The sequence below is a fragment of the Coregonus clupeaformis genome, chromosome 17 (genome assembly GCF_020615455.1).
Source record: "Coregonus clupeaformis isolate EN_2021a chromosome 17, ASM2061545v1, whole genome shotgun sequence".
NCBI classification, from domain to species: domain Eukaryota; kingdom Metazoa; phylum Chordata; class Actinopteri; order Salmoniformes; family Salmonidae; genus Coregonus; species Coregonus clupeaformis.
The window spans coordinates 64810675-64837122 of record NC_059208.1 but is presented as its reverse complement, the minus strand read 5'-3'; the positions used below and the strand labels follow the sequence as shown (position 1 = coordinate 64837122).

At 44.5% G+C, this 26448-nt stretch overlaps 2 protein-coding genes across 3 annotated transcripts in view; one reads left to right on the top strand and one right to left on the bottom strand.

The window, feature by feature from the left end:
• Positions 1-5848: 5848 nt before the first annotated feature.
• LOC121586840 (serum response factor-binding protein 1-like) lies at positions 5849-9276 on the bottom strand. Its single transcript, XM_041903845.1, has 3 exons — positions 9175-9276; positions 7773-8225; positions 5849-7346 (listed from the first exon to the last, which is right to left on the bottom strand). The coding sequence occupies exons 2-3, from the start codon at positions 8223-8225 to the stop codon at positions 5943-5945; spliced, it is 1857 nt and encodes a 618-aa protein (XP_041759779.1). The 5' UTR covers positions 9175-9276; the 3' UTR covers positions 5849-5942.
• A 12-nt stretch (positions 9277-9288) lies between these two features.
• LOC121586838 (macoilin-1-like) overlaps positions 9289-26448 on the top strand; it is a 21637-nt gene continuing 4477 nt past the window's right edge. The window contains exons 1-8 of one of the 2 annotated variants that reach the window (XM_041903843.2): positions 9289-9546; positions 10741-10761; positions 11221-11362; positions 12107-12233; positions 16713-16836; positions 24479-24657; positions 24876-25467; positions 25754-25912. In XM_041903843.2, coding sequence (XP_041759777.1) covers positions 9467-9546; positions 10741-10761; positions 11221-11362; positions 12107-12233; positions 16713-16836; positions 24479-24657; positions 24876-25467; positions 25754-25912 — 1424 coding nt within the window. In that variant the 5' untranslated portion in view covers positions 9289-9466. The remainder of the gene's footprint in view (positions 9547-10740; positions 10762-11220; positions 11363-12106; positions 12234-16712; positions 16837-24478; positions 24658-24875; positions 25468-25753; positions 25913-26448) is intronic. The other variant, XM_041903844.2, reaches the window with a different exon arrangement.

The following is a 26448-nucleotide window of genomic DNA, read 5'->3' as shown; positions in this document are numbered from 1 at the left end:
ACATAGCTACCTCAATCGTTATTTCAAATAATTCACAGCTATTGCTAGCTAGCTAACGAAATTCCCCTAGATATAGCCACGTCTCATAGTCACGTCATGGGATTTGTAAATGAAAGAGGAATATAATAATACGAATTGAATGGAGTTTCCCATCTCCCCATGTAGAGTATCTCTAGCGCAGCACATAAATACCCTCATCCAAATGGTGTGAAAAAGGCATTTCCCAACAGACCTGCTAACTTTCTTTGTCGCTACTTTAAGGTTGGAATCGACATGCAGTACCTCCAGCAGGCAGAGACCTCCAGCAGGCAGAGACCTCCAGCAGGCAGAGAGGTAAAGAACCATTCGTCCTCCTGCTCAGGGACAAGCTGCACTATTCACAGCCCTGTGTAATGTTCAATGTAATTGCATTGCTTGACATTTTGAAACGTAATGTATTTGTAGTGTTTCAAAAAAATGTAAAACTAAAATAAATTAATGGTTTAAACATGTCTTTTAATGTTTATTTGTTTTAGCTGTTAGTGATAATTCCCTAAGTATTAATACATTTGTGTTTATGTCATTAAGCATTTATGTATGTGTTATGAATGACTAAAGGTCTCTGACGTTATAGTATGTACAGCGTCATGCGGTATAGAGTCTTTATGGATGTGTTATGAATGACCGAAGGAGTCTCACTTCAAACGAAGTATTACAGGACACTACATGAAGTGTCAATAAATAGGTAATTAACGTTCTGCTGATTTACGAAGGTTCTCTCATGATCCACAGATTACTGTAGCGTGTGAGAGGTATTTAAATGAGTTGATGGTCCTACAATACATGCATTTGTGTGTGTGTGTGTGTGTCAGAACCAAGATGATTTGGAGGAGTCCAACCTGAGACTACCTCACCAGGTATTCCTCGTGTTCCCATGCTGGAGACCAGGGCTTGATTACTACCTGTTACAAAGGTGCCAACATTTTCTGGCTGATCTTTCAGCAAGGGAGTGGGTGAATGTGGCAAAGACCTGACTGGGTCCAGCACCGCTCGGTATGGCTCGTTATATTGTTGTATTAAAGACCTGACTGGGTCCAGCACCGCTCGGTATGGCTCGTTATATTGTTTTATTAAAGACTGGACTGGGCCCAGCACCGCTCGGTATGACTCGTTATATTGTTGTATTAAAGACCGGACTGGGCCCAGCACCGCTCGGTATGGCTCGTTATATTGTTGTATTAAAGACCGGACTGAGCCCAGCACCGCTCGGGTATGGCTCGTTATATTGTTGTATTAAAGACCGGACTGGGCCCAGCACCGCTCGGTATGGCTCGTTATATTGTTGTATTAAAGACCGGACTGGGCCCAGCACCGCTCGGTATGGCTCGTTATATTGTTGTATTAAAGACCGGACTGAGCCCAGCACCGCTCGGTATGGCTCGTTATATTGTTGTATTAAAGACCGGACTGGGCCCAGCACCGCTCGGTATGGCTCGTTATATTGTTGTATTAAAGACCGGACTGGGCCCAGCACCGCTCGGTATGGCTCGTTATATTGTTGTATTAAAGACCGGACTGAGCCCAGCACCGCTCGGTATGGGCGGAAGTGTCTGGGAACAAGATTAAGTGTAATGTGACTAACATGACTTCACTTTCGAGCGCATGCCATCCTTCAGCACGTCACCCTTTATAAAGCACATGATTATATCATATTCGACATAGTAGTTTATGTCATATTTGACAATGGTGATTATGTCACACAGTTATGCCACATTTATGAACCCCTTTATAAAGCATGACATATGGTAATAGATGCTTTTTAAAACATTGATGTAGTTCTTATGAAGGCATTATGAAGCCGTTATATACTGAACGTCATTTAAAGTGGGACCGAGGGCACCAGATCATCTGCAAACAGTAAACATTTGATTTCCGAGTCCAGTAGGGTGTGGCCAGGTGCTGCAGACTGTTTTAGTGTCCTCGCCAATTCATTGATTCAGAAAGTATTCACACCCCTTGACTTTTTCCACATAGTAATGTGTTACTGGCCAAATTTTAAATGGATTAAATAGAGATTTTTTTTTGTCACTGGCCTACACACAATTACCCATAATGTCAAAGTGGAATTATATTTTTCATTTTTACAAATTAATTAAAAATGAAAAGCTGAAATGTCTTGAGTCAATAAGTATTCAACCCCTTTGTTGTGGCAAGCTTAAATAAGTTCAGGAGTAAAAAGGTGCTTAACAAGTCACATAATAAGTTGCATGGACTCTCTGTGTGCAATAATAGTGTTTAACATGATTTTGGAAGGACTACCTCATCTCTGTACCCCACACATACAATTATCTGTAAGGTCCCTCAGTTGAGCAGTGAATTTCAAACACGGATTCAACCACAAAGACCATGGAGGTTTTCCAATGCCTCACAAAGAAGGGCACCTATTGGTAGATTAAAAAAATAAAAAAACCTTTGGATGGTGTATCCATACACCCAGTCACTACAAAGATACAGGCGTCTTTCCTAAATCAGTTGCTGGAGAGGAAGGAAACAGCTCAGGGATTTCATCATGCCAATGGTGACTTTAAAACATTTACAGAGTTTAATGGCCGTGATAGGAGAAAAAAGAGGATGGATCAACAACATTATAGTTACTCCACAATACCAGTGGTGTAAAGTATTTAAGTAAAAATACTTTAAAGTACTACTTAAGTAGTTTTTTTGGGTATCTCTACTTGGCTTTACTATTTATATTTTTGACAACTTTTACTTCACTACATTCCTAAAGAAAATAATGTACTTTTTACTCCATACATTTCCCTGACACCCAAAAGTACCCTGTTACATTTTGAAAGCTTAGCAGGACAGGAAAATGGTCAAATTCATGTACTTATCAAGAGAACATCCCTGGTCATCCCTACTGCCTCTGATCTGGCGGACTCACTAAACACAAATGCTTTGTTTGTAAATGTTGTCTGAGTGTTGGAGTGTGCACCTGACTATCCATACATTTAAAAAACAAGAAAATCGTGCCGTCTGGTTTTCTTAATATAAGGAATTTGAAATGATTTATACTTGTACTTTTGATACTTAAGTATATTTTAGCAATTACGTTGACTTTTGACACTTATGTATATTTAAAAACAAATACTTTTGGAATTTTACTCAAGTAGTATTTTTAATGGGTGACTTTCACTTTTACTTGAGTCATTTTCTATTAAGGTATCTTTACTTTTACTCAAGTATCAGAATTGGGTACTTTTTCCACCACTGCACAATACTAACCTAATTGACAGTGAAAAGAAGGAAGCGTGTACAGAATACAAACATTTAAAAACATGTATCCTCTTTGCAACAAGGCACAAAAGTAATACTGCAACAAATGTGGCAAAAACATTTGTCTTTTGGGGTATTGTGTGTAGATTGATGAGAAAACATATATATTTAATATTTTTTGAATTCAGGCTCTAACACAACAAAATGTGTAATAAGTCAAGGGGTATGTATACTGAACAAAAATATCAACAAATATTTTACTGAGTTACAGTTCATATAAGGAAATCAGTCAATTGAAAATTCATTAGGCCCCAATCTATGGATTTCACATGACTGGGAATACAGATATGCATATGTTGGTCACTGATACCTTTTTTTTAAAAGGTAGGGGCGTTGATCAGAAAACCAGTCAGTATCTGGTGTGACCACCATTTCCCTAATGCAGCGCGACACATCTCCTTCGCATCGAATTGATCAGGCTGTTGATTGTGGCCTGTGGAATGCTGTCCCACTCCTCTTCAATGGCTGTGCGAAGTTGCTGGATATTAGCGGGAACTGGAACACGCTGTCGAACACGTCAATCCAGAGCATCCCAAACATGCTCAATGTGTGACATGTCTGGTGAGTATGCAGGCCATGGAAGAACTGGGACATTTTCAGCTTCCAGGAATCGTGTACAGATCTTTGCGACATGGGGCCGTGCATTATCATGCTGAAATACGAGGTGATGGCGGGGGATGAATGGCACGACAATGGGCCTCAGGATCTCATCATGGTATCTCTGTGCATTCAAATTGCCATCGATAAAATGCAATTGTGTTCGTTGTCTGTAGCTTATGTCTGCCCATACCATAACCCCACCACCACCATGGGGACTCTGTTCACAACGTTGACATCAGCAAACCGCAATACCATACACGTGGTCTGCGGTTGTGAGGCCGGTTGGACTTACTGCCAAATTCTCTAAAACGACGTTGGAGGCGGCTTATGATAGAGAAATTAACATTCAATTCTATGCCAACAGCTTTGGTGGACATTGCTGCAGTCAGCATGCCAATTGCACGCGCCTTTAAAACTTGAGACATCCGTGGCATTGTGTTGTGTGACAAAACTTCACATTTTAGAATGGCCTTTTATTGTCCCCAGCACAAGGTGCACCTGTGTAATGATCATGCTGTTTAATCAGCTTCTTGATATGCCACACCTGTCAGGTGGATGGATTATCTTGACCAAGGAGAAACACTCACTAACAGGGATGTAAACAACTATGTGCACAAAATGTGAGAGAAATAAGCTTTTTGTGCATATGGAAAATGTCTGGGATCTTTTGTTTCAGCTCATGAAACATGGGACCAACCCTTTACATGTTGCGTTTATATTTTTGTTCAGTGTATATTTTCTGAAGGCACTGTATAAAGAGGGTGGGGCTCAAGCTGCTGTCGATGACAACGATGCAGCTTTCCACTTTGCTTCTTAATATAAATCCACAAGGGTTCTATAATTACACTATTTGTTTATCTTACTGTCTGCAAACAGCTAGTTTGTATTTTCTTACTAAATTGTGGCTAAAATAAATTGTTAGCCGCTAATGCTAATCGCTAGTTTTTTTGTTGTAAAATAAATTAGGGGGTAGATCAGGTTTAATATTGCAGATCGATTGTAGCTTCCATTAATGTAATTGTCTGCATCATTTCCAATCCACCATATCTTTTTTTGTAAATATATATATATACACAGACTGTATATATACAGTGCAATCGGAAAGTATTCAGACCCCTTTACTAACTGTAAGTCGCTCTGGATAAGAGCGTCTGCTAAATGACTAAAATGTAAAATGTAATGTAAATGTACTGTTCCCACATTTTGTTACTTTACAGCCTTTCTCTAAAATTGATTAAATTGTCCCCCCCCTTATCAATCTACACACAATACCCTTATAATGACGACGCAAAAACAGGTTTCTAGAAATGTTTGCACACTTATTAATTTTTTTTTTGTTGAAATATTACATTTACATAAGTATTCAGACCCTTTAATCAGTAATAATATAATAATAATATAATATGCCATTTAGCAGACGCTTTTATCCAAAGCGACTTAGTCATGCGTGCATACATTTTTGTGTATGGGTGGTCCCGGGGATCGAACCCACTACCTTGGCGTTACAAGCGCCGTGCTCTACCAGTACTTTGTTGAAGCACCTTCAGCAGCGATTACAGCCTCAAGTCTTCTTGGGTATGACGCTACAAGCTTGGCACACCTGTATTTGGGGATTTTCTCCCATTCTTCTCTGCAGATCCGCTCAAGCTCCATCACCCCACAGCTATTTTCAGGTCTCTCCATAATGACAAACCTGTTTTTGCTTTGGCATTATGGGGTATTGTGTGTAGATTGATGAGGGGGAAAAAACTATTTAATCAATTTTAGAATAAGGCTGTAACATAACAAAATGTGGAAAAACTCAAGGGGTTTGAATACTTTCTGAATGAACTGTATGTATTGCCACCCTAGGGTCATTCACAACTCATAAAGCAAATGTAGAATTTGTAAGTCGCTCTGGATAAGAGCGTCTGCTAAATGACGAAAATGTAAATGTAAATGTAGAACTTTTATTCAAAAACATAAAATACAGCCAAACACCGTTAAAAATGTTGTGATGTGTTTCGGGCATATCACCCAGCCCTAGCTCAATCATCATCAAACTTGATCTTCTTTCCCTGGAAGGCCACTATCACAGTCTGCTGCTCCTTCCTCTTCTTACTGGCCTCCCATGATGGGTGCAGAGCCTGCTGTGGTGGCTGAGATGAAGGGGTGGAGGAGATCCCTCTGCGTTCCTGTTGCCGGCCAAAGTCTCCCCTTCCCCTTCCAGAACCCCTATCATGTCCCCCTCTTCCCCGGTTCTTGAAGTCCCCTCCTCGGCCCATACCCCTGCCTCCACCTCTACCTCCACCCCTGCCTCCACCTCTACCTCCACCCCTGCCACCTCTGGAACCAGACAGGCTGGAGCAGAAGACAGACTTCCCCTTGGAGTTCAACCTGGACTCCAGTTTATCCAGTTCCGTCTGGTGTGGTTCTAAGCTCTCCAGTGGTTCCAGCAGTGGGTTTTTCCCCAGCACGCTGCTCTTCCCCTCCCCTCCTCCTGGTGGCGCTGTAGCCGTGTCACTCTTCTTCTTCTTGAACTTGGTGACTTTCCCAAGGAAGAAGTCGTCGTTGTCGCTCTCATCCGACTGGGAGGACTGCTTACGGAAACGCTCCTCCGTGCTGTCGTCAAAATACTCCTTCTCTCCGTCTTCCGAAGACTCCAAGTCGCTTTCCTCATCTTCCGAAGACTCCAAGTCGCTTTCCTCTTCCTCATCATCGTCATCCTCCTCTTCTCCTTCTTTGTCCTCCTCCTTGTTTTGAGGTTTAGAGTCTTTCTGGGGTTTGGGGTCTTGAGTCTTCTGAGTGGCTGGAGTGTCCTTTGTGAGTTTCTGGGTTACTTGCTTCTGTGGTGCGTTTTTCATGGTTGCTATGTTCTGTGTTACTATGTTCTGTGTAGGTACTATTTGTGGGGCCTCTATTGTGAAGGGAGTGGATGAGTCTGTCAGAGTCTTATCAGCCTCTGACATCTCCTTGGGCTGAGGGTCAGATACTGTACTCGATATGGGGGACTCTTTATTCTCTAATGGGGAAGTTTCTTCTTCTGTAACCCTAACAGTCTTATCAACAGGTTGCTTTTCTATAACAGCTGGTTCATCAACCGTTAGACTCTCCACAGGTGTTCCATCTTCCTCCTCATCCATCTCGTCTTCATCTCCCTCTACCTCTCCCTTCCCCTCTTCCACCCCTCCTTCTCCATCACTGTCCTCCGGCTGCTCGATCACCTCTACCACCTCTGAAGGCTGTTTTTTAACCGTTCCTTTCTTCTCTCCTTTCTCCACTGTCATCCTTTCATCCTTGAAGGCTTTGATGGCAGCTTTGATGGTGTCTATCTTCTTGCTGAACTGGGGGTGAGTGGCGATACGGGCTACAGCTCGGTCAGAGATGGTGGCCTTTGGGTTCTTACAGACAAACTCAAAACTCAGGTTCTTCTGGAGGGCAGCCTTGGTCACCTAGAAATAACAATAAACAACAGTAATTATTATGATCTGGTTTTGGGACTGTTAATTTGCAATGGTCTGGGACTGACATGAATACATGCACTAAACCTAAATATTCACTGCAGTATTCAACTTCCAATTAAGTAAAAAATTAAATATGTATCTGATATGTAAAGTACACTGAAGTACACTGCACTAAAGAGTTTGTACTTTTCTGATAAATTAATACTTATCAGGATACTTTACTCAAAGTAAAAAAAGCTTTACATTACATTGCATGAAAGGAACTCACTCCTTCCACCAGCAATGTGTATAAACACATATACAATGGCTTGGGAATTAAGTGAATTAATGTACTAAATGTGAGCATGCAGTATTCCAAATAAGGAAGTAATAATAATGTAGGTGAGATGTAATTAGCGAAGAAGAAGCACTCACCGGATCAGGTTTGAGTGTCTTCATCTCATGGATTTCCTCCAGCAGTCTTCCTACCCTCCTCCGGTTCCTCTCCAGATCTTCCTCCTTCCCTTTCTTCTTCTTCAGACCTGCTATCTGCCTGGTCAGCTTCCTGATGACCAGTGCCCTCACCCTCTTCACCTCCTTCCTCATCCTCACCACCTCGTTGTTCAGGTTTAATGGAACTGGCTTACTGGGATCATCTGGTTTCTTCTTCCTTCTCGGAATCTCAGGCTTCTTCTTCTTTTTCTTCTTTAGAACCGCAGGATTATTGTCTTTTGTCAGAAGCCCTGGTTTCTTGTCTTTTATCGGAAGCACTGGCTTATTGTCATTCTTTAGGAGTTCTGACATGTTCTGTTTATTTAGATCCTCGGGGATCGTCTCTGTCTTCAGAACATCTGGCATTGTTGCTTGCTGTGTGTCGGTTGATGACATCTGTGGATGACGCAGTTATGGGCAGAAGAGTGAGTGCACAGAAAGGGATAGCTAAATACAGTGTTTTTTCTTCTTTCAGTCTGTGGGTGATACCTAGCTACCATAGCTAGATCTAGCTGAGGAACGCTCAACTCCATTGTCTTATATCGAGTTGGAGTTGAGTTTTGATAACTGGTCGATGGATTTGCTAGCAACAACGTTGAGTAACCATCAGTCGATTCTGAAAACCGTTACCTGAACCTATGTTAGTCCTGTACAACTGCGGTCCTTCCGTGGGGCGCTGAAATTCATTATTTTAATAACAACCTATCGAATACAACCATCTACCTTTTCCTCATTTGTGTTGCTGGTACTACTTACTACGTCAGATTAGATTCAATTGGCACATGCAAATTCGCGCTGAGTTGCGCAACACAAATGAGATGTTTGTATTCCATAAACGTTTTTATTACAAGTATGAATTTCAGGTAAACTTTTCAGAATTGAGTTTTTACAAGAATAGACTGATGGTGATTAAAGTGTTGTTGCTAGAAAATCCCGCAACCAGTTAAAAACTCAACTCCGCCTCGATATAAGAGAACGGAGTTGAGCGTTCCTCGGCTAAGTAAGGTTGATCCACAATATTAGCTAGGTAGTTAGCTAGTATTTAACCACTAGCATACAGTAGGAGTAAAAGGCGGTAAAGGTAAATACAATGGTATAATACCAGCTACCTTAGAGGTACATTACAGTTATTACGGCGGCTAATTTCCCATCAACTGCTAACAGGGCTAGTTAGCTAGCTAACGAACGTTAGCATATTTACAAGCATGGCCGAAGAAGCTGCAAACTAGTGCATTTGTTAGGACTTTGTCAACAAAGCAATATATATCAGAGATAACAGATTTATTTCCATAATACACTACAGTAATCACAGCGCAAATTGAAATAGAATCAAAATCACTCATACCGTCAAAGTATGAACGTTGAAACTCGAGAAAGATTTACTCCATCCTAGGAGGCAGACATTTTTCTTACTACGTAGACGTATCAATGACGTAGCCACGAAGGCGTGCGTCTTGACCTTTGATGAAATGGGGGGGAGGGGCCCACGATACAGTGTTTTTATTTCTGTCTGTTTTCATGTCCAGAAAATAACAACAATGGTGGATATTTGAAGAAATGTCCGTATCAGATCGTTGGCGTGACATTTTCGTAATAAATACCGGATTGATATCAGAGCCGAATCCACAGGAGGGAGGATGAAGCGGCGCAATGCGGACTGCTGCAAGCTCCGACGGCCGTTAAAACGGAACCGAATCACCGAGGGTATATATAGCAGGTAACGTTACGAACGAAGAAAGGGGTTCTAGCTAGGGACACGATCATACAATAATGGCGTCTGAGATATAGCAGACAAGACACTCAGCTGTCGTGTAGTGTGTCAGATGACCCCCGCTTTCGCGTTACTATTCGTCTGTCGTGTTCGAATGCCTAATAGCCTGTTTCGGAACGTAAGGCCTAACTAGCTAACGTAGCTATGTAACGTTAAGTAGCAGCAGCAGCTGCTAGTTAACTCGTTCGCTATTCTGACAGTTCAAGGGATTTGTTCCAAAATGTAAACAGCACTGACTGCATTCACATTGACGACAATCAAAAGGCATTGGAAAATGTGCTAAAATGCATACGCATATTATTGCACGGTTAATTAGTGGCTACTTATAGCTAGCTGGCCATTCAACCCAAACATGAGAAAATGATATTGTACACTCACTCACTGTCTGGTAGCCCAGTATTACTAGCGATACGAAGCATTGACGGTTCTAATATACTTTTGACACTTCAGTGCATTGTGTCAGCAGCAAGCCTCCATTGAAAACACCGCACGAGAAAAGCAGCTGTTGAAAAGCCAATATGCCCTGACATGAACACAGGTTTTAATGTTCTCTTCAATCTTCCGATAGTCATACGCCACTGTGTTAGGTTATGAATTTCTGGCCTTGAATGTATGGTATGAACAGAGAGTAAAGCATAGGACCAGAGCTAAGTATGAAGGGACTGAAAGCGGTACAAGTGCCCAACCATGAATGTATCTTTAAGTCTAAGTTAGGATACGTTACAGATCAAATTTGAGTGAACCTTTTCCATTGTTCAGTGGCAAATGTCTCTTTTTAAAACATTGGAAAACGCGTGGTCCTGTGGTTGCAGATTACATCTAATCGTGACTGAACTCAGGATAAAGATGTTCCATCTTTAAACACAGTGTTGTTTCTATGAATGACTGTGGTACTGATCATATCACAGGGAGTTTTTGTCTAGCTCTGGTACACCGTGGTAGTGACACGTGTTCCCCTATTAGTTAGTAGAGGAACACACATTAACACCTTGGACCAGAGCTAGTTTTCATCCAGCCTCTTTGTTCTGACTGTTTTGGCTCCCTCTCGCTCCGGATGACAGTGCCTCAATAAATCTCACAATGTTTCTCTCTCTTCCCTCTCTCTCCCCCCCATCTCTCTCTCTCTCATTTCAATTTAAGGTCTTTATTGGCATGGGAAACGTATGTTAACATTGCCATAGCTAGTGAAGTAGATAGTAAACAAAAGTGAAATAAAAAATAAATATTAACAGTAAACATTACTCTCTCTCTCTTCCCCTCTTATCTCTCTCTCTATCTTCCCCTCTTATCCCCCCCTTATCTCTCTATATCTCCCCCCCTCTCTCTTCCCCCATCTCTCTCTCTCTCTCTCCCCCCCCTCTCTCTCTCTCATTTCAATTTAAGGTCTTTATTGGCATGGGAAACGTATGTTAACATTGCCATAGCTAGTGAAGTAGATAGTAAACAAAAGTGAAATAAAAAATAAATATTAACAGTAAACATTACACTCTCTCTCTCCTCCCCTCTTATCTCTCTCTCTATCTTCCCCTCTTATCTCCCCCCTTATCTCTCTATATCTCTCCCCCCCTTATCTCTCTATACCCCCCTCTCTCTCTCTCTCTCTCTCTCTCTCTCTCTCAGTACCTTCCTGTATCTGAAGTTTCTGGTGGTGTGGGTACTGGTGCTGCTGGCAGACTTTGTGTTGGAGTTCAGGTTTGAGTACATGTGGCCCTTCTGGCTCTTCATGCGCAGTGTTTATGACTCCTTCAGATACCAGGGGCTGGTAAGTGTGTGTGTGAGAGAGCTTACTCATGAGATTTTGACACAAAAGATGGCTGCACAATTGTATATTATTGCATACTGACTACATTTCTCTCTCTCTCCATCCCTCCCTCCCTCTCTCTCTCTCTCCATCCCTCCCTCCCTCCCTCTCTCTCCATCCCTCCCTCTCTCTCCCTCCCTCCCTCCCTCTCTCTCCATCCCTCTCTCTCTCTCCCTCCCTCCCTCCCTCTCTCTCTCTCCATCCCTCCCTCCCTCTCTCTCCATCCCTCCCTCCCTCCCTCTCTCTCCATCCCTCCCTCTCCCTCCCTCCCTCCCTCCCTCCCTCCCTCCCTCTCTCTCCCTCCCTCCCTCCCTCTCTCTCTCTCCATCCCTCCCTCCCTCCTCTCTCTCCATCCCTCCCTCTCTCTCCCTCCCTCCCTCCCTCTCTCTCCATCCCTCTCTCTCTCTCCCTCCCTCCCTCCCTCTCTCTCTCTCCATCCCTCCCTCCCTCTCCCTCCATCCCTCCCTCCCTCCCTCTCTCTCCATCCCTCCCTCTCCCTCCCTCCCTCCCTCCCTCCCTCCCTCCCTCTCTCTCCCTCCCTCCCTCCCTCCCTCCCTCCCTCCCTCCCTCTCTCTCTCTCTCCATCCCTCCCTCCCTCTCCCTCCCTCCCTCTCCCTCCATCCCTCCCTCTCCCTCCCTCCCTCCCTCCCTCTCCCTCCCTCCCTCCCTCCCTCCCTCCCCCCTCCCTCTCCCTCCCTCTCTCAGGCGTTCTCAGTGTTCTTTGTGTGTGTGGCGTTTACGTCTGACATCATCTGTCTCCTCTTTATCCCTGTCCAATGGCTGTTCTTTGCTGCCAGCACCTACGTCTGGGTCCAGTACGTCTGGCACACAGGTCAGTTGACATCAGCTCTCTGTCAAATATTTTAGATTTGTCTTTCCCACAATGCATTGACTTTTTTTTATTTTATTTCACCTTTATTTAACCAGGTAAGCCAGTTGAGAACAAGTTCTCATTTACAACTGCGACCTGGCCAAGATAAAGCAAAGCAGTGCGATAAAAACAACAACACAGAGTTACATATGGGGTAAAAAAACATAAAGTCAAAAAAAATACAACAGAAAATATATATACAGTGTGTGCAAATGTAGCAAGTTATGGAGGTAAGGCAATAAATAGGCTATAGTGCAAAATAATTACAATTAGTATTAACACTGGAATGCTAGATGTGCAAGAGATTATGTGCAAATAGAGATACTGGGGTGCAAAAGAGCAAAATAAATAACAATATAGGGATGAGGTAGTTGGGCGGGCTAATTTCAGATGGGCTGTGTACAGGTGCAGTGATCGGTAAGGTGCTCTGACAACTGATGCTTAAAGTTAGTGAGGGAGATAAGGGTCTCCAGCTTCAGAGATTTTTGCAATTCGTTCCAGTCATTGGCAGCAGAGAACTGGAAGGAATGGCGGCCAAAGGAGGTGTTGGCTTTGGGAATGACCAGTGAGATATACAGTGGGGAAAAAAAGTATTTAGTCAGCCACCAATTGTGCAAGTTCTCCCACTTAAAAAGATGAGAGAGGCCTGTAATTTTCATCATAGGTACACGTCAACTATGACAGACAAATTGAGGAAAAAAAATCCAGAAAATCCCATTGTAGGATTTTTAATGAATTTATTTGCAAATTATGGTGGAAAATAAGTATTTGGTCACCTACAAACAAGCAAGATTTCTGGCTCTCACAGACCTGTAACTTCTTCTTTCAGAGGCTCCTCTGTCCTCCACTCGTTACCTGTATTAATGGCACCTGTTTGAACTTGTTATCAGTATAAAATACACCTGTCCACAACCTCAAACAGTCACACTCCAAACTTCACAATGGCCAAGACCAAAGAGCTGTCAAAGGACACCAAAAACAAAATTGTAGACCTGCACCAGGCTGGCAAGACTGAATCTGCAATAGGTAAGCAGCTTGGTTTGAAGAAATCAACTGTGGGAGCAATTATTAGGAAATGGAAGACATACAAGACCACTGATAATCTCCCTCGATCTGGGGCTCCACGCAAGATCTCACCCCGTGGGGTCAAAATGATCACAAGAACGGTGAGCAAAAATCCCAGAACCACACGGGGGGACCTAGTGAATGACCTGCAGAGAGCTGGGACCAAATTAACAAAGCCTACCATCAGTAACACACTACGCCGCCAGGGACTCAAATCCTGCAGTGCGAGACGTGTCCCCCTGCTTAAGCCAGTACATGTCCAGGCCCGTCTGAAGTGCATTTGGATGATCCAGAAGAGGATTGGGAGAATGTCATATGGTCAGATGAAACCAAAATATAACTTTTTGGTAAAAACTCAACTCGTCATGTTTGGAGGACAAAGAATGCTGAGTTGCATCCAAAGAACACCATACCTACTGTGAAGCATGGGGTTGGAAACATCATGCTTTGGGGCTGTTTTTTCTGCAAAGGGACCAGGACGACTGATCCGTGTAAAGGAAAGAATGAATGGGGCCATGTATCGTGAGATTTTGAGTGAAACCCTCCTTCCATCAGCAAGGGCATTGAAGATGAAACGTGGCTGGGTCTTTCAGCATGACAATGATCCCAAACACACCGCCCGGGCAACGAAGGAGTGGCTTCGTAAAAAGCATTTCAAGGTCCTGGAGTGGCCTAGCCAGTCTCCAGATCTCAACCCCATAGAAAATCTTTGGAGGGAGTTGAAAGTCTGTGTTGCCCAGCGACAGCCCCAAAACATCACTGCTCTAGAGGAGATCTGCATGGAGGAATGGGCCAAAATACCAGCAACAGTGTGTGAAAACCTTGTGAAGACTTACAGAAAACGTTTGACCTGTGTCATTGCCAACAAAGGGTATATAACAAAGTATTGAGAAACTTTTGTTATTGACCAAATACTTATTTTCCACCATCATATGCCAATAAATTCATTAAAAATCCTACAATGTGATTTTCTGGATTTTTTTTTCTCATTTTGTCTGTCATAGTTGATGTGTACCTATGATGAAAATTACAGGCCTCTCATCTTTTTAAGTGGGAGAACTTGCACAATTGGTGGCTGACTAAATACTTTTTTTCCCCACTGTACCTGCTGGAGCGCAGACTACGGGTGGGTGCTGCTATGGTGACCAATGAGCTAAGATAAGGCGGGGATTTGCCTAGCAGTGATTTATAGATGGCCTGGAGCCAGTGGGTTTGACGACGAACATGTAGTGAGGACCAGCCAACAAGAGCGTACAGGTCACAGTGGTGGGTAGTGTATGGGGATTTGGAGACAAAACGGATGGCACTGTGATAGACTACATTCAATTTGCTGAGTAGAGTGTTGGAGGCTATTTTGTAAATGACATCGCCGAAGTCAAGGATCGGTAGGATAGTCAGTTTTACGAGGGCATGTTTGGCAGCATGAGTGAAGGAGGCTTTGTTGCGAAATAGGAAGCCGATTCTAGATTTAACTTTGGATTGGAGATTCTTAATGTGAGTCTGGAAGGAGAGTTTACAGTCTAACCAGACACCTAGGTATTTGTAGTTGTCCACATACTCTAGGTCAGACCCGTCGAGAGTGGTGATTCTAGTCGGGTGGGCGGGTGCCAGCAGCGTTCGATTGAAGAGCATGCATTTAGTTTTACTAGTGTTTAAGAGCAGTTGGAGGCTACTGAAGGAGTGTTGTATGGCGTTGAAGCTCGTTTGGAGGTTTGTTAACACAGTGTCCAATGAAGGGCCAGATGTATACAAATTGGTGTCGTCTGCGTAGAGGTGGATCTGAGAGTCACCAGCAGCAAGAGCGACATCATTGATATACACAGAGAAAAGAGTCGGCCCAAGAATTGAACCCTGTGGCACCCCCATAGAGACTGCCATAGGTCCAGACAACAGGCCCTCCGATTTGACACACTGAACTCTATCTGAGAAGTAGTTGGTGAACCAGGCGAGGCAGTCATTTGAGAAACCAAGGCTATTTAGTCTGCCAATAAGAATGCGGTGGTTGACAGAGTCGAAAGCCTTGGCCAGGTCGATGAAGACGGCTGCAGAGTACTGTCTATTATCGATCACGGTTATAATATCGTTTAGGACCTTGAGCGTGGCTGAAGTGCACCCATGACCAGCTCGGAAACCGGATTGCATAGCGGAGAAGGTACGGTGTGATTCGAAATGGTCGGTGATCTGTTTGTTAACTTGGCTTTCAAATACTTTCGAAAGGCAGGGCAGGATGGATATAGGTCTGTAACAGTTTGGATCTAGAGTGACACCCCCTTTGAAGAGGGGGATGACCGCGGCAGCTTTCCAATCTCTGGGGATCTCAGACGTTACGAAAGAGAGGTTGAACAGACTAGTAATAGGGGTTGCGACAATTTCGGCGGCTAGTTTTAGAAAGAAAGGGTCCAGATTGTCTAGCCCAGCTGATTTGTAGGGGTCCAGATTTTGCAGCTCTTTCAGAACATCAGCTGTCTGAATTTGTGTGAAGGAGAAGCGGGGGGCATGGGCAAGTTGCAGCGGAGGGTGCAGAGTTGGTGGCCGGGGTAGTGGTAGCCAGGTGGAAAGCATGGCCAGCCATAGCAAAATGCTTGTTGAAATTCTCGATTATTGTAGATTTATCGGTGGTGATAGTGTTTCCTAGCCTCAGTGCAGTGGGCAGCTGGGAGGAAGTGCTCTTATTCTCCATGGACTTTCCAGTGTCCCAAAACTTTTTGGAGTTAGTGCTACAGGATGCAAATTTCTGTTTGAAAAAGTTAGCCTTTGCTTTCCTGACTGCTTGTGTATATTGGTTCCTAACTTCCCTGAAAAGTTGCATATCGCTGGGGCTATTTGATGCTAATGCAGTACGCCACAGGATGTTTTTGTGCTGGTCAAGGGCAGTCAAGTCTGAGGAGAACCAGGGGCTATATCTGTTCTTAGTTCTGTATTTTTTGAATGGGGCATGTTTATTTAAGATTGAGAGGAAATTACTTTTAAAGAACAACCAGGCATCCTCTACTGACGGAATGAGATCTATATCCATCCAGGATACCTGGGCCAGGTCAATTAGGAAGGCCTGCTCGCTAAAGTGTTTTAGGGAGCGTTTGACAGTGATGAGGGGTGGTCGTTTGACCGCGGACCCGTTACGGACGCAGGCAATAAGGCAGTGAAATGTGGATGTACATTTATGTATTCAGATATGCATGTACAAAATAAATGTGTATTTCTTTGTCTGCGTTTACACAGGCAGCCCAGTTCTGATCTTTTTCCACTAATTGGTCTTTTGACAAATCAGATCAGCTCTTGCCAATAATTGGGCAAAAGATCAGAATTGGTCTGCCTGTGTAAACACAGGCTTTAACTCTCACACCGTCTTCCATCTGGGTCCTTCCCCCTGCACAGAGAGAGGAGTGTGTCTACCCACCGTATCGCTATGGATACTGTTTGTGTACATGGAAGCTGCCATCCGCTTCAAGGACCTGAAGAACTTCCATGTGGACCTGTGTCGGCCCTTCGCTGCTCACTGGTAAACTGTCACCTGTTTTTATAACCCTATCTGGCATATTACCTAGCTTATCGCATTGTATCACAGGACCAAGCACATTGTGGCAACGGTAATCTAAATTCTTAAAAGGTTTTAAAAATAAATGCAACAATTGGACAATGGATGAAGATACTCCAAACTTTTTGAATTTGTATAATCCATCAGATATTGACTTCATTATAGTACATACAACTCTAACTGGCAGGAACAAATAATTTATGGAGTTCAGCGATTTTGAATTCAGGTATTACATGTGTCAAATTTCACTTATTGTTCTTAGAATGCACTCGTGTGTGTGTGTGTGTATATATGTATATATGTATGTGTGTGTGTGTGTGTGTGTATAGTGTGTGTGTATATATATATACACTGCTCAAAAAAATATTGGGAACACTTAAACAACACAATGTAACTCTAAGTCAATCACACTTCTTTGAAATCAAACTGTCCACTTCGGAAGCAACACTGATTGACAATACATTTCACATGCTGTTGTGCAAATGGAATAGACAACAGGTGGAAATTATAGGCAATTAGCAAGACACCCCCAATAAAGAAGTGGTTCTGCAGGTGGTGACCACAGACCACTTCTCAGTTCCTATGCTTCCTGGCTGATGTTTTGGTCACTTTTGAATGCTGGCGGTGCTTTCACTCTAGTGGTAGCATGAGACAGAGTCTACAACCCACACAAGTGGCTCAGGTAGTGCAGCTCATCCAGGATGGCACATCAAATGTGAGCTGTGGCAAGAAGGTTTGCTGTGTCTGTCAGCGTAGTGTCCAGAGCATGGAGGCGCTACCAGGAGACAGGCCAGTACATCAGGAGACGTGGAGGAGGCCGTAGGAGAGCAACAACCCAGCAGCAGGACTGCTACCTCCGCCTTTGTGCAAGGAGGAGTAGGAGGAGCACTGCCAGAGCCCTGCAAAATGACCTCCAGCAGGCCACAAATGTGCATGTGTCTGCTCAAACGGTCAGAAACAGACTCCATGAGGGTGGTATGAGGGCCCGACGTCCACAGGTGGGGGTTGTGCTTACAGCCCAACACCGTGCAGGACGTTTGGCATTTGCCAGAGAACACCAAGATTGGCAAATTCGCCACTGGCGCCCTGTGCTCTTCACAGATGAAAGCAGGTTCACACTGAGCACATGTGACAGAGTCTGGAGACGCTGTGGAGAACGTTCTGCTGCCTGCAACATCCTCCAGCATGACCGGTTTGGCGGTGGGTCAGTCATGGTGTGAGGTGGCATTTCTTTGGGGGGCCGCACAGCCCTCCATGTGCTCGCCAGAGGTAGCCTGACTGCCATTAGGTACCGAGATGAGATCCTCAGACCCCTTGTGAGACCATATGCTGGTGCGGTTGGCCCTGCGTTCCTCCTAATGCAAGACAATGCTAGACCTCATGTGGCTGGAGTGTGACAGCAGTTCCTGCAAGAGGAAGGCATTGATGCTATGGACTGGCCCGCCCTTTCCCCAGACCTGAATCCAATTGAGCACATCTGGGACATCATGTCTAGCTCCATCCATCAACGCCACGTTGCACCACAGACTGTCCAGGAGTTGGCGGATGCTTTAGTCCAGGTCTGGGAGGAGATCCCTCAGGAGACCATCCGCCACCTCATCAGGAGCATGCCCAGGCGTTGTAGGGAGGTCATACAGGCACGTGGAGGCCACACACACTACTGAGCCTCATTTTGACTTGTTTTAAGGACATTACATCAAAGTTGGATCAGCCTGTAGTGTGGTTTTCCACTTTAATTTTGAGGGTGACTCCAAATCCAGACCTCCATGGGTTGATAAATTAGATTTTTGTGTGATTTTGTTGTTCAACTATGTAAAGAAAAAAGTATTTAATAAGATTATTACATTCATTCAGATCTAGGATGTGTTGTTTAAGTGTTCCCTTAATTTTTTTGAGCAGTGTACATACATATACACGTGTGTGTATATACACTACCGTTCAAAAGTTTGGGGTCACTTTTTTTTGTCCATTAAAATAACATCAACTTGATCAGAAATACAGTGTAGACATTGTTAATGTTGTAAATGGCTATTGTAGCTGGAAACGGCAGATTTTTTTAATGGAATATCTACATAGGCGTACAGAGGCCCATTATCAGCAACCATCAGTCCTGTGTTCCAATGGCACGTTGTGTTTGCTAATCCAAGTTGATCATTTTAAAAGGCTAATTGATCATTAGAAAACCCTTTTGTAATTATGTTAGCACAGCTGAAAACTGTTGTACTGATTTAAAGAAGCAATAAAACTGGCCTTCTTGAGACTAGTTGAGTATCTGGAGCATCAGCAATTGTGGGTTCGATTACAGAATCAAAATGGCCAGAAACAAAGAAGCACAGCTCCAACCTATGCAATAACTATTTAGGGAAGAAGCAGTCAGCTGGTATTCTGTCTATAATGGAGTGGCCAGCACAGTCACCGGATCTCAACCCTATTGAGCTGTTGTGGGAGCAGCTTGACCGTATGGTACGTAAGTAGGGCGGCAGGTAGCTTAGTGGGTAAGAGCGTTGTGCCAGTAACCGAAAGGTTGCTGGTTCTAATCCCCGAGCCGACTAGGTGAAAAATCTGTCGATGTGCCCTTAAGCAAGGCACTTAACCCTAAATGCTGATGTAAGTCGCTCTGGATAAGAGCGTCTGCTAAATGACTAAAATGTAAATGTAAGAAGTGCCCATCATGTCAATCCAACTTGTGGGAGGTGCTTCAGGAAGCTTGGGGTGAAATCTCTTCAGATTACCTCAACAAATTGACAACTAGAATGCCAAATGTCTGCAAGGCTGTAATTGCTGTAAATGGAGGATTCTTTGACGAAAGCAAAGTTTGAAGGACACAATTATTATTTAAATTAAAAATCAATATTTCAAATAAAATCAAATAAAAATGTATTTGTCACATACACGTGTTTAGCAGATGTTATTGCGGTTGTAGCAAAATGCTTGTGCTTCTAGCTCCGACAGTACAGTAATTTCTAACAAGTAATATCTAACAATTTCACAACATATACACACACAAATCTAGTAAGGAATGGAATTTAAGAATATATACATATATTTCTAACCTTGTCAATGACTACATTTCCTATTCATCTTGCTATATTTCCTATTCAAAATCATTTCATGTATGTTTTCATGAAAAACAAGGACATTTCTAAGTGACCCCAAACTTTTGAACGGTAGTGTATGTGTGTGTGTGTATATATGTATATATGTATATGTGTGTGTATATATATATATATATATATATATATATATATATATATATATATATATATATATATATATATATATCACACACATATATACTACTGTTCAAAAGTTTGGGGTCACTTAGAAATGTCCTTGTTTTCCATGAAAACATACATGAAATGATTTTAACAGTTGAAGTCGGAAGTTTACATACACTTAGGTTGGAGTCATTAACTTGTTTTTCAACCACTCCACAAATTTCTTGTTAACAAACTATAGTTTTGGCAAGTCGGTTAGGACATGACACAAGTAATTTTTCCAACAATTGTTTACAGACAGATTATTTCACTTATTATTCAGTGTATCACAATTCCAGTGGGTCAGAAAGTTTACATACACTAAGTTGACTGTGCCTTTAAACAGCTTGGGAAATTCCAGAAAACGATGTCATGGCTTTAGAAGCTTCTGATAGGCTAATTGACATAATTTGAGTCAATTGGAGGTGTACCTGTGGATGTATTTCAAGACCTACCTTCAAACTCAGTGCCTCTTTGCTTGACATCATGGGAAAATCAAAATAAATCAGCCAATACCTCAGAAAAAGAATTGTAGACCTCCACAAGTCTGGTTCATCCTTGGGAGCAATTTCCAAACGCCTGAAGATACCACGTTCATCTGTACAAACAATAGTACGCAAGTATAAACACCATGGGACTACGCAGCCGTCATACCGCTCAGGAAGGAGACGCGTTCTGTCTTGGTGCGAAAAGTGCAAATCAATCCCAGAACAACAGCAAAGGACCTTGTGAAAATGCTGAAGGAAACCGGTACAAAACTATCTATATCCACAGTAAAACGAGTCCTATATCGACATAACCTGAAAGGCCGCTCAGCAAGGAAGAAGCCACTGCTCCAAAACCGCCATAAAAAAACCAGACTACAGTTTGCAAAATTATGTGGATATATTGAAGCAAAATCTCAAGACATCAGTCAGGAAGTTAAAGCTTGGTGGTAAATTGGTCTTCCAAATGGACAATGACCCCAAGCATACTTCCAAAGTTGTGGCAAAATGGCTTAAGGACAACAAAGTCAAGGTATTGGAGTGGCCATCACAAAGCCCTGCCCTCAATCCTATAGAATCCTATAAAAATGTGTGGGAGCAAGGAGGCCTACAAACCTGACTCAGTTACACCAGCTCTGTCAGGAGGAATGGGCCAAAATTCACCCAACTTATTGTGGGAAGCTTGTGGAAGGCTTAAAATAAAGTGGTGATCCTAACTGACCTAAGACAGGGACATTTTATTAGGACTAAATGTCAGGAATTGTGAAAAACTGAGTTTAAATGTATTTCGCTAAGGTGTATGTAAACTTCCGACTTCAACTGTGTGTATATATATATATATATATATACAGTTGAAGTTCTCCCTGTCTGAGAACGCTACCTGCCCGAATGCATATACACTATGCCAAACCCAGATTAGTCTGTCGGACTGCCAGATGGTGAAGCGTGATTCATCACTCCAGAGAACGCGTTTCCACTGCTCCAGAGTCCAATGGTGGCGAGCTTTACACCACTCCAGCTGACGCTTGACATTGCGCATGGTGATCTTAGGCTTCTGTTTGGCTGCTTGGCCCATTTCATGAAACTCCAGACGAACAGTTCTTGTGCTGACGTGGCTTCCAGAGGCAGTTTGGAACTTGGTAGTGAGTGTTGCAACAGAGGACAGACAATTTGTACGCGCTTCAGCACTCGGCGGTCCCGTTCTGTAAGCTTGTGTGGCCTACCACTTCGCAGCTGAACCGTTGTTGCTCCTAGATGTTTCCACTTCACAATAACAGCACTTACAGTTGACTGGGGCAGCTCTAGCAGGGCAGAAATGTGACAAACTGACTTGTTGAAAATGTGGCATCTTATCACAGTGCCATGTTAAGTCACTGAGCTCTCCAGTAAGGCCATTCTACTGCCAATGTTTGTCTATGGAGATTGCATGGCGGTGTGCTCGATTTTATACACCTGTCAGCAACAGGTGTGGCTGAAATAGCAGAATCCACTAATTTGAAGGGGTGCCCACATACATTTGTGTGTATATATAGTGTATCTAATCAATGGAAGATGGAATTAAAATGACGGAATTAAAAGTTAAAGGGGAAGGACAGGCTACAACAATCAAGAGCCAACAGGTAGGCTGCTACTTAATATTCTGAATGGAGTTGTTGTTTGGAACTGTAGGATGAGAAAGTACATGCAGCCTCAATTAGCCTAGCTAGCTAGCTTAACTAGCTTCTCCCGGTTTGATGCAGTCAAGACAGGTACTACTTAATCATATTGGACGATAAATAACCTAGCTATGGCAGCTATTAGTCTACTATAGCGTGAGTCGGCTTGATTGGTTGCTGTCTCATCTCTCCCTTCCTTCCTTCCTGCTCACGGTGTCACTCGCTCACAGTACGACCTGATGGAGCGGGTTCTCTCCCTCCTCTCTCGCTTTATCAGCTCCCGTTAAATAAAGTATCTGGAAAAAATGACGTATCTGCTGCTTTCCTCCGATCAGGTCTACACGGAATGGGTCTAGTTGTCTTCTGGTCCGTTCGGGACGGGTATCCTATATTTTACGAATGTATTTATGCATATCAGGTCTGGGTGGGAAAGCCCCATGTCCATTTCGGAAAGGTTTTGGACCCGCGAATACATCTAGTCTAGACTGCCTCATAAATTACTGTTGTCACGTTCTCTTGCATACTTTAACAAGTAGCAGGATATCCTCGGATTAAAAATATTCAATTCCAGGCTCTAGATTACACCTAACTAAACATACTTTACATTATTTGCGAGGTCAGACATAATATCACTAATCTTGAGTGTTCATTTTCGGAAGTTGCTTTCATTTCCGCGCATTCAATTTGTCAACATTTCGACTGTATTAAATGCTAACTTTTTTTTTCAATTCCACAAAAAATGAACACATCCAAATAAAGTTATTTATTGTCTTTCTTGTGATGTAAGTGTGGAAACGATGCGTTAAATCCCAGCGTTTTTTTTATAGATTAAAGGGTAAAACATTTTATTCCATTGAGCCCGTTACCGGGGTGTGTTTGACAGGTCATTACAAACATTTCTGAGGTCGTAACGTTAACGGGGAAAAAACGACAGGCACAAGCAAGAGTATGAAAGAGTCGCTGGAGTAAAATGAATGCAATCAATCCAGCGAGATTTAAGTGACAAGTGGATGTTGCACCCCTCAAACACAGGAAATAGATGGCTGGAAAAAAAAAAAGATCCTCAGGTGGGCAGGGCATGCGTGTCTCTACATTTACATGTACATTTACATTTTTAGTCATTTAGCAGACGCTCTTATCCAGAGCGACTCTACACATTGTAATAGCTTAGGCAATGTTCTTTAAATACTTTGTCAAATAGTTACAAGACACCTGTAGGCTCTTCAACAAGAGTGAAACTATTCTTCTACACTGCACATGAAGTAGAAAGCGTTCATTTTTATTCTGTCATTTCGCTTTAACAACCATAACAAAAGTTTATTTGTGCTAACTCTTTTCCCCTCCTCGTCCCGCCACCCCTCATCCCTCCACCTCTCTGCCCTCGTCCCTCCAACTCTCTGCCCTCATCCCTCCACCTCTCTGCCCTCGTCCCTCCACCTCTCTGCCCTCGTCCCTCCACCTCTCTGCCCTCGTCCCTCCACCTCTCTGCCCTCGTCCCTCTACCCCTCGTCCCTCCAACTCTCTGCCCTCGTCCCTCCACCTCTCTGCCCTCGTCCCTCCAACTCTTTGCCCTCATCCCTCCACCTCTCTGCCCTCGTCCCTCCACCTCTCTGCCCTCGTCCCTCCAACTCTCTGCCCTCATCCCTCCACCTCTCTGCCCTCGTCCCTCCACCTCTCTGCCCTCGTCCCTCCACCCCTCGTCCCTCCAACTCTCTGCCCTCGTCCCTCCACCTCTCTGCCCCTCGTCCCTCCACCTCTCTGCCCTCGTCCCTCCACCTCTCTGCCCTCGTCCCTCCACCTCTCTGCCCTCGTCCCTCCACCCCTCGTCCCTCCAACTCTCCGCCCTCGTCCCTCCAACTCTCTGCCCTCGTCCCTCCACCTCTCTGCCCTCGTCCCTCCACCCCTCGTCCCTCCAACTCTCCGCCCTCGTCCCTCCAACTCTCTGCCCTCGTCCCTCCACCCCTCTGCCCTCGTCCCTCCACCTCTCTGCCCTCGTCCCTCCACCTCTCTGCCCTCGTCCCTCCACCTCTCTGCCCTCGTCCCTCCACCTCTCTGCCCTCGTCCCTCCACCTCTCTGCCCTCGTCCCTCCACCTCTCTGCCCTCGTCCCTCCACCTCTCTGCCCTCGTCTCTCTGCCCTCGTCCCTCCACCTCTCTGCCCTCGTCCCTCCACCTCTCTGCCCTTGTCCCTCCACCTCTCCCTCTGTCAGTATTGGCTACCCCGTGGTGACTCTGGGCTTTGGCTTTAAGAGCTACGTCAGCTACAAGATGAGACTGAGGAAACAGAAGGAGGTGCAGAAGGAGAATGACTTTTACATGCAGCTCCTGCAGCAGGCCCTGCCCCCAGAGCAACAGATGTTACAGAGACAGGAGAGAGAGGCAGAGGAGGGTGAGATGGATCATTCAGTACACACCTCACTTTACTCTGAGCAACAGATGCTACAGAGACAGGAGAGAGAGGCAGAGGAGGGTGAGATGGATCATTCAGTACACACCTCACTTTACTCTGAGCAACAGATGCTCCGCCAACAATTGGAAGGTGATAGACAAGCACACACTGTTGTAATCTTACCTGACCTCTTCCTAACGTTGCTTCCTCCTTTCTAGCGGCCATGGCTAAAGGTGTGACATCAGAGGTGGACACTACCCCTCTGGTTTCCCAAAACGGGACAACTCCCGGCAAGAAGACCCCCGTTAACGCTTCTGTCCCCTTACCGGAACTGGAGTACCGGGAGAAAGGGAGAGACGGGAACAGCAAGGAGCGGGAGGGCAAACAACAACAACAACAACACACCATAGGAATCAACAACAACAGTATCCTCCACACACTGGACTCCACATTACAGGAGACAGAGTATATGGAGAACATGGGGGGGAAGAGACTGAACAATGACCTCGGAGGAGAGAGCACACACACAGACAACACACACACTCCCAAAGAGGATATGGGGGGAACAGGAGGAGGAGGAGGAGGAGGAGGAGGAGGGAAGAACTACAAAAACGCCAGCGGAGGCGGTGTGGCCACCAACTCCTCCCCTCGGAATCACAGCGCCACCAATGGGACCGTGCCGTCGTCTGGCTCGTCCAATAAGAATGAGAAAAAGCTGAAGTCTGCGGGGAAAGGAGGAGCCAATCAGAAGGATCCCGTGGAGAACTGCATTCCCAATAATCAACTGGGCAAGCCAGATGCTCTCGTCCGGTAAGACACACACATAGGCCCATAGCCAATGTACACCCACATATAGGCAGGCAGGTAGGCAGGCACAGACACATGTAGGTTTCACACTCCCCTTGGTGGCCTTTCAGGCCGTACTACAATGCAGTCGGGCTTCTCACAGCAACCAAAGGTGTGCCACGTCATCAGATCTCATACGATGTGTGTAGCTGTTATGTTAAACACCTATTCATGTGTTCTGAGATCTGGCAGGAAACTGCAATGTGGTGAAAAGCTGAAACATCGATCCTCTCTCCCTTTCCCTCTCTAGGCTGGAGCAGGAAGTGAAGCGTCTGAAGGCAGACCTGCAGGCGAGCCGTCAGTTGGAGTCAGAGTTACGTTCTCACCTCTCCTCCCTGACCTGCCAGGACAGGAGTCTGCGCTCAGAGCTGGGCCAGCTGCGACAAGACAACGAGATGCTGCAGAACAAGTAAGTCAACACACACACACACCACACACACATACCACACACACCACACACACACACACACACACACACACCACACACAGACACACACACCAGACACACACACACACCACACACACACACCACACACACACACACACCACACACCACACACAGACACACACACCAGACACACCACACACAGACACACACACCAGACACACACACACACCACACACACCAGACACACACACACACACACACCACACACAGACTCACACACCAGACACACACTCACACCACACACACACCACACACACACACCACACACACCAGACACACACACACACACACACCACACACAGACTCACACCACACACACACACACACACACACACACACACACCACACACCAGACACACACACAGACACACACACAGACTCACACCACACACACACCACACACACACACACACCACACACACCACACAAACACACAGACACACACACACTCACTCGAGGCCTGGGAACAATATCAATCTACAGAAGCCAAGGTTCTC

Coding starts and splice junctions, on each gene's coding strand:
- LOC121586840 (XM_041903845.1), bottom strand. CDS start 8,225: ATGTCATCAACCGACACACAGCAAGCAACAATGCCAGATGTTCTGAAG. Junction 7,347..7,772: donor AGACACTCAAACCTGATCCG/GTGAGTGCTTCT, acceptor TGTTATTTCTAG/GTGACCAAGGCTGCCCTCCA.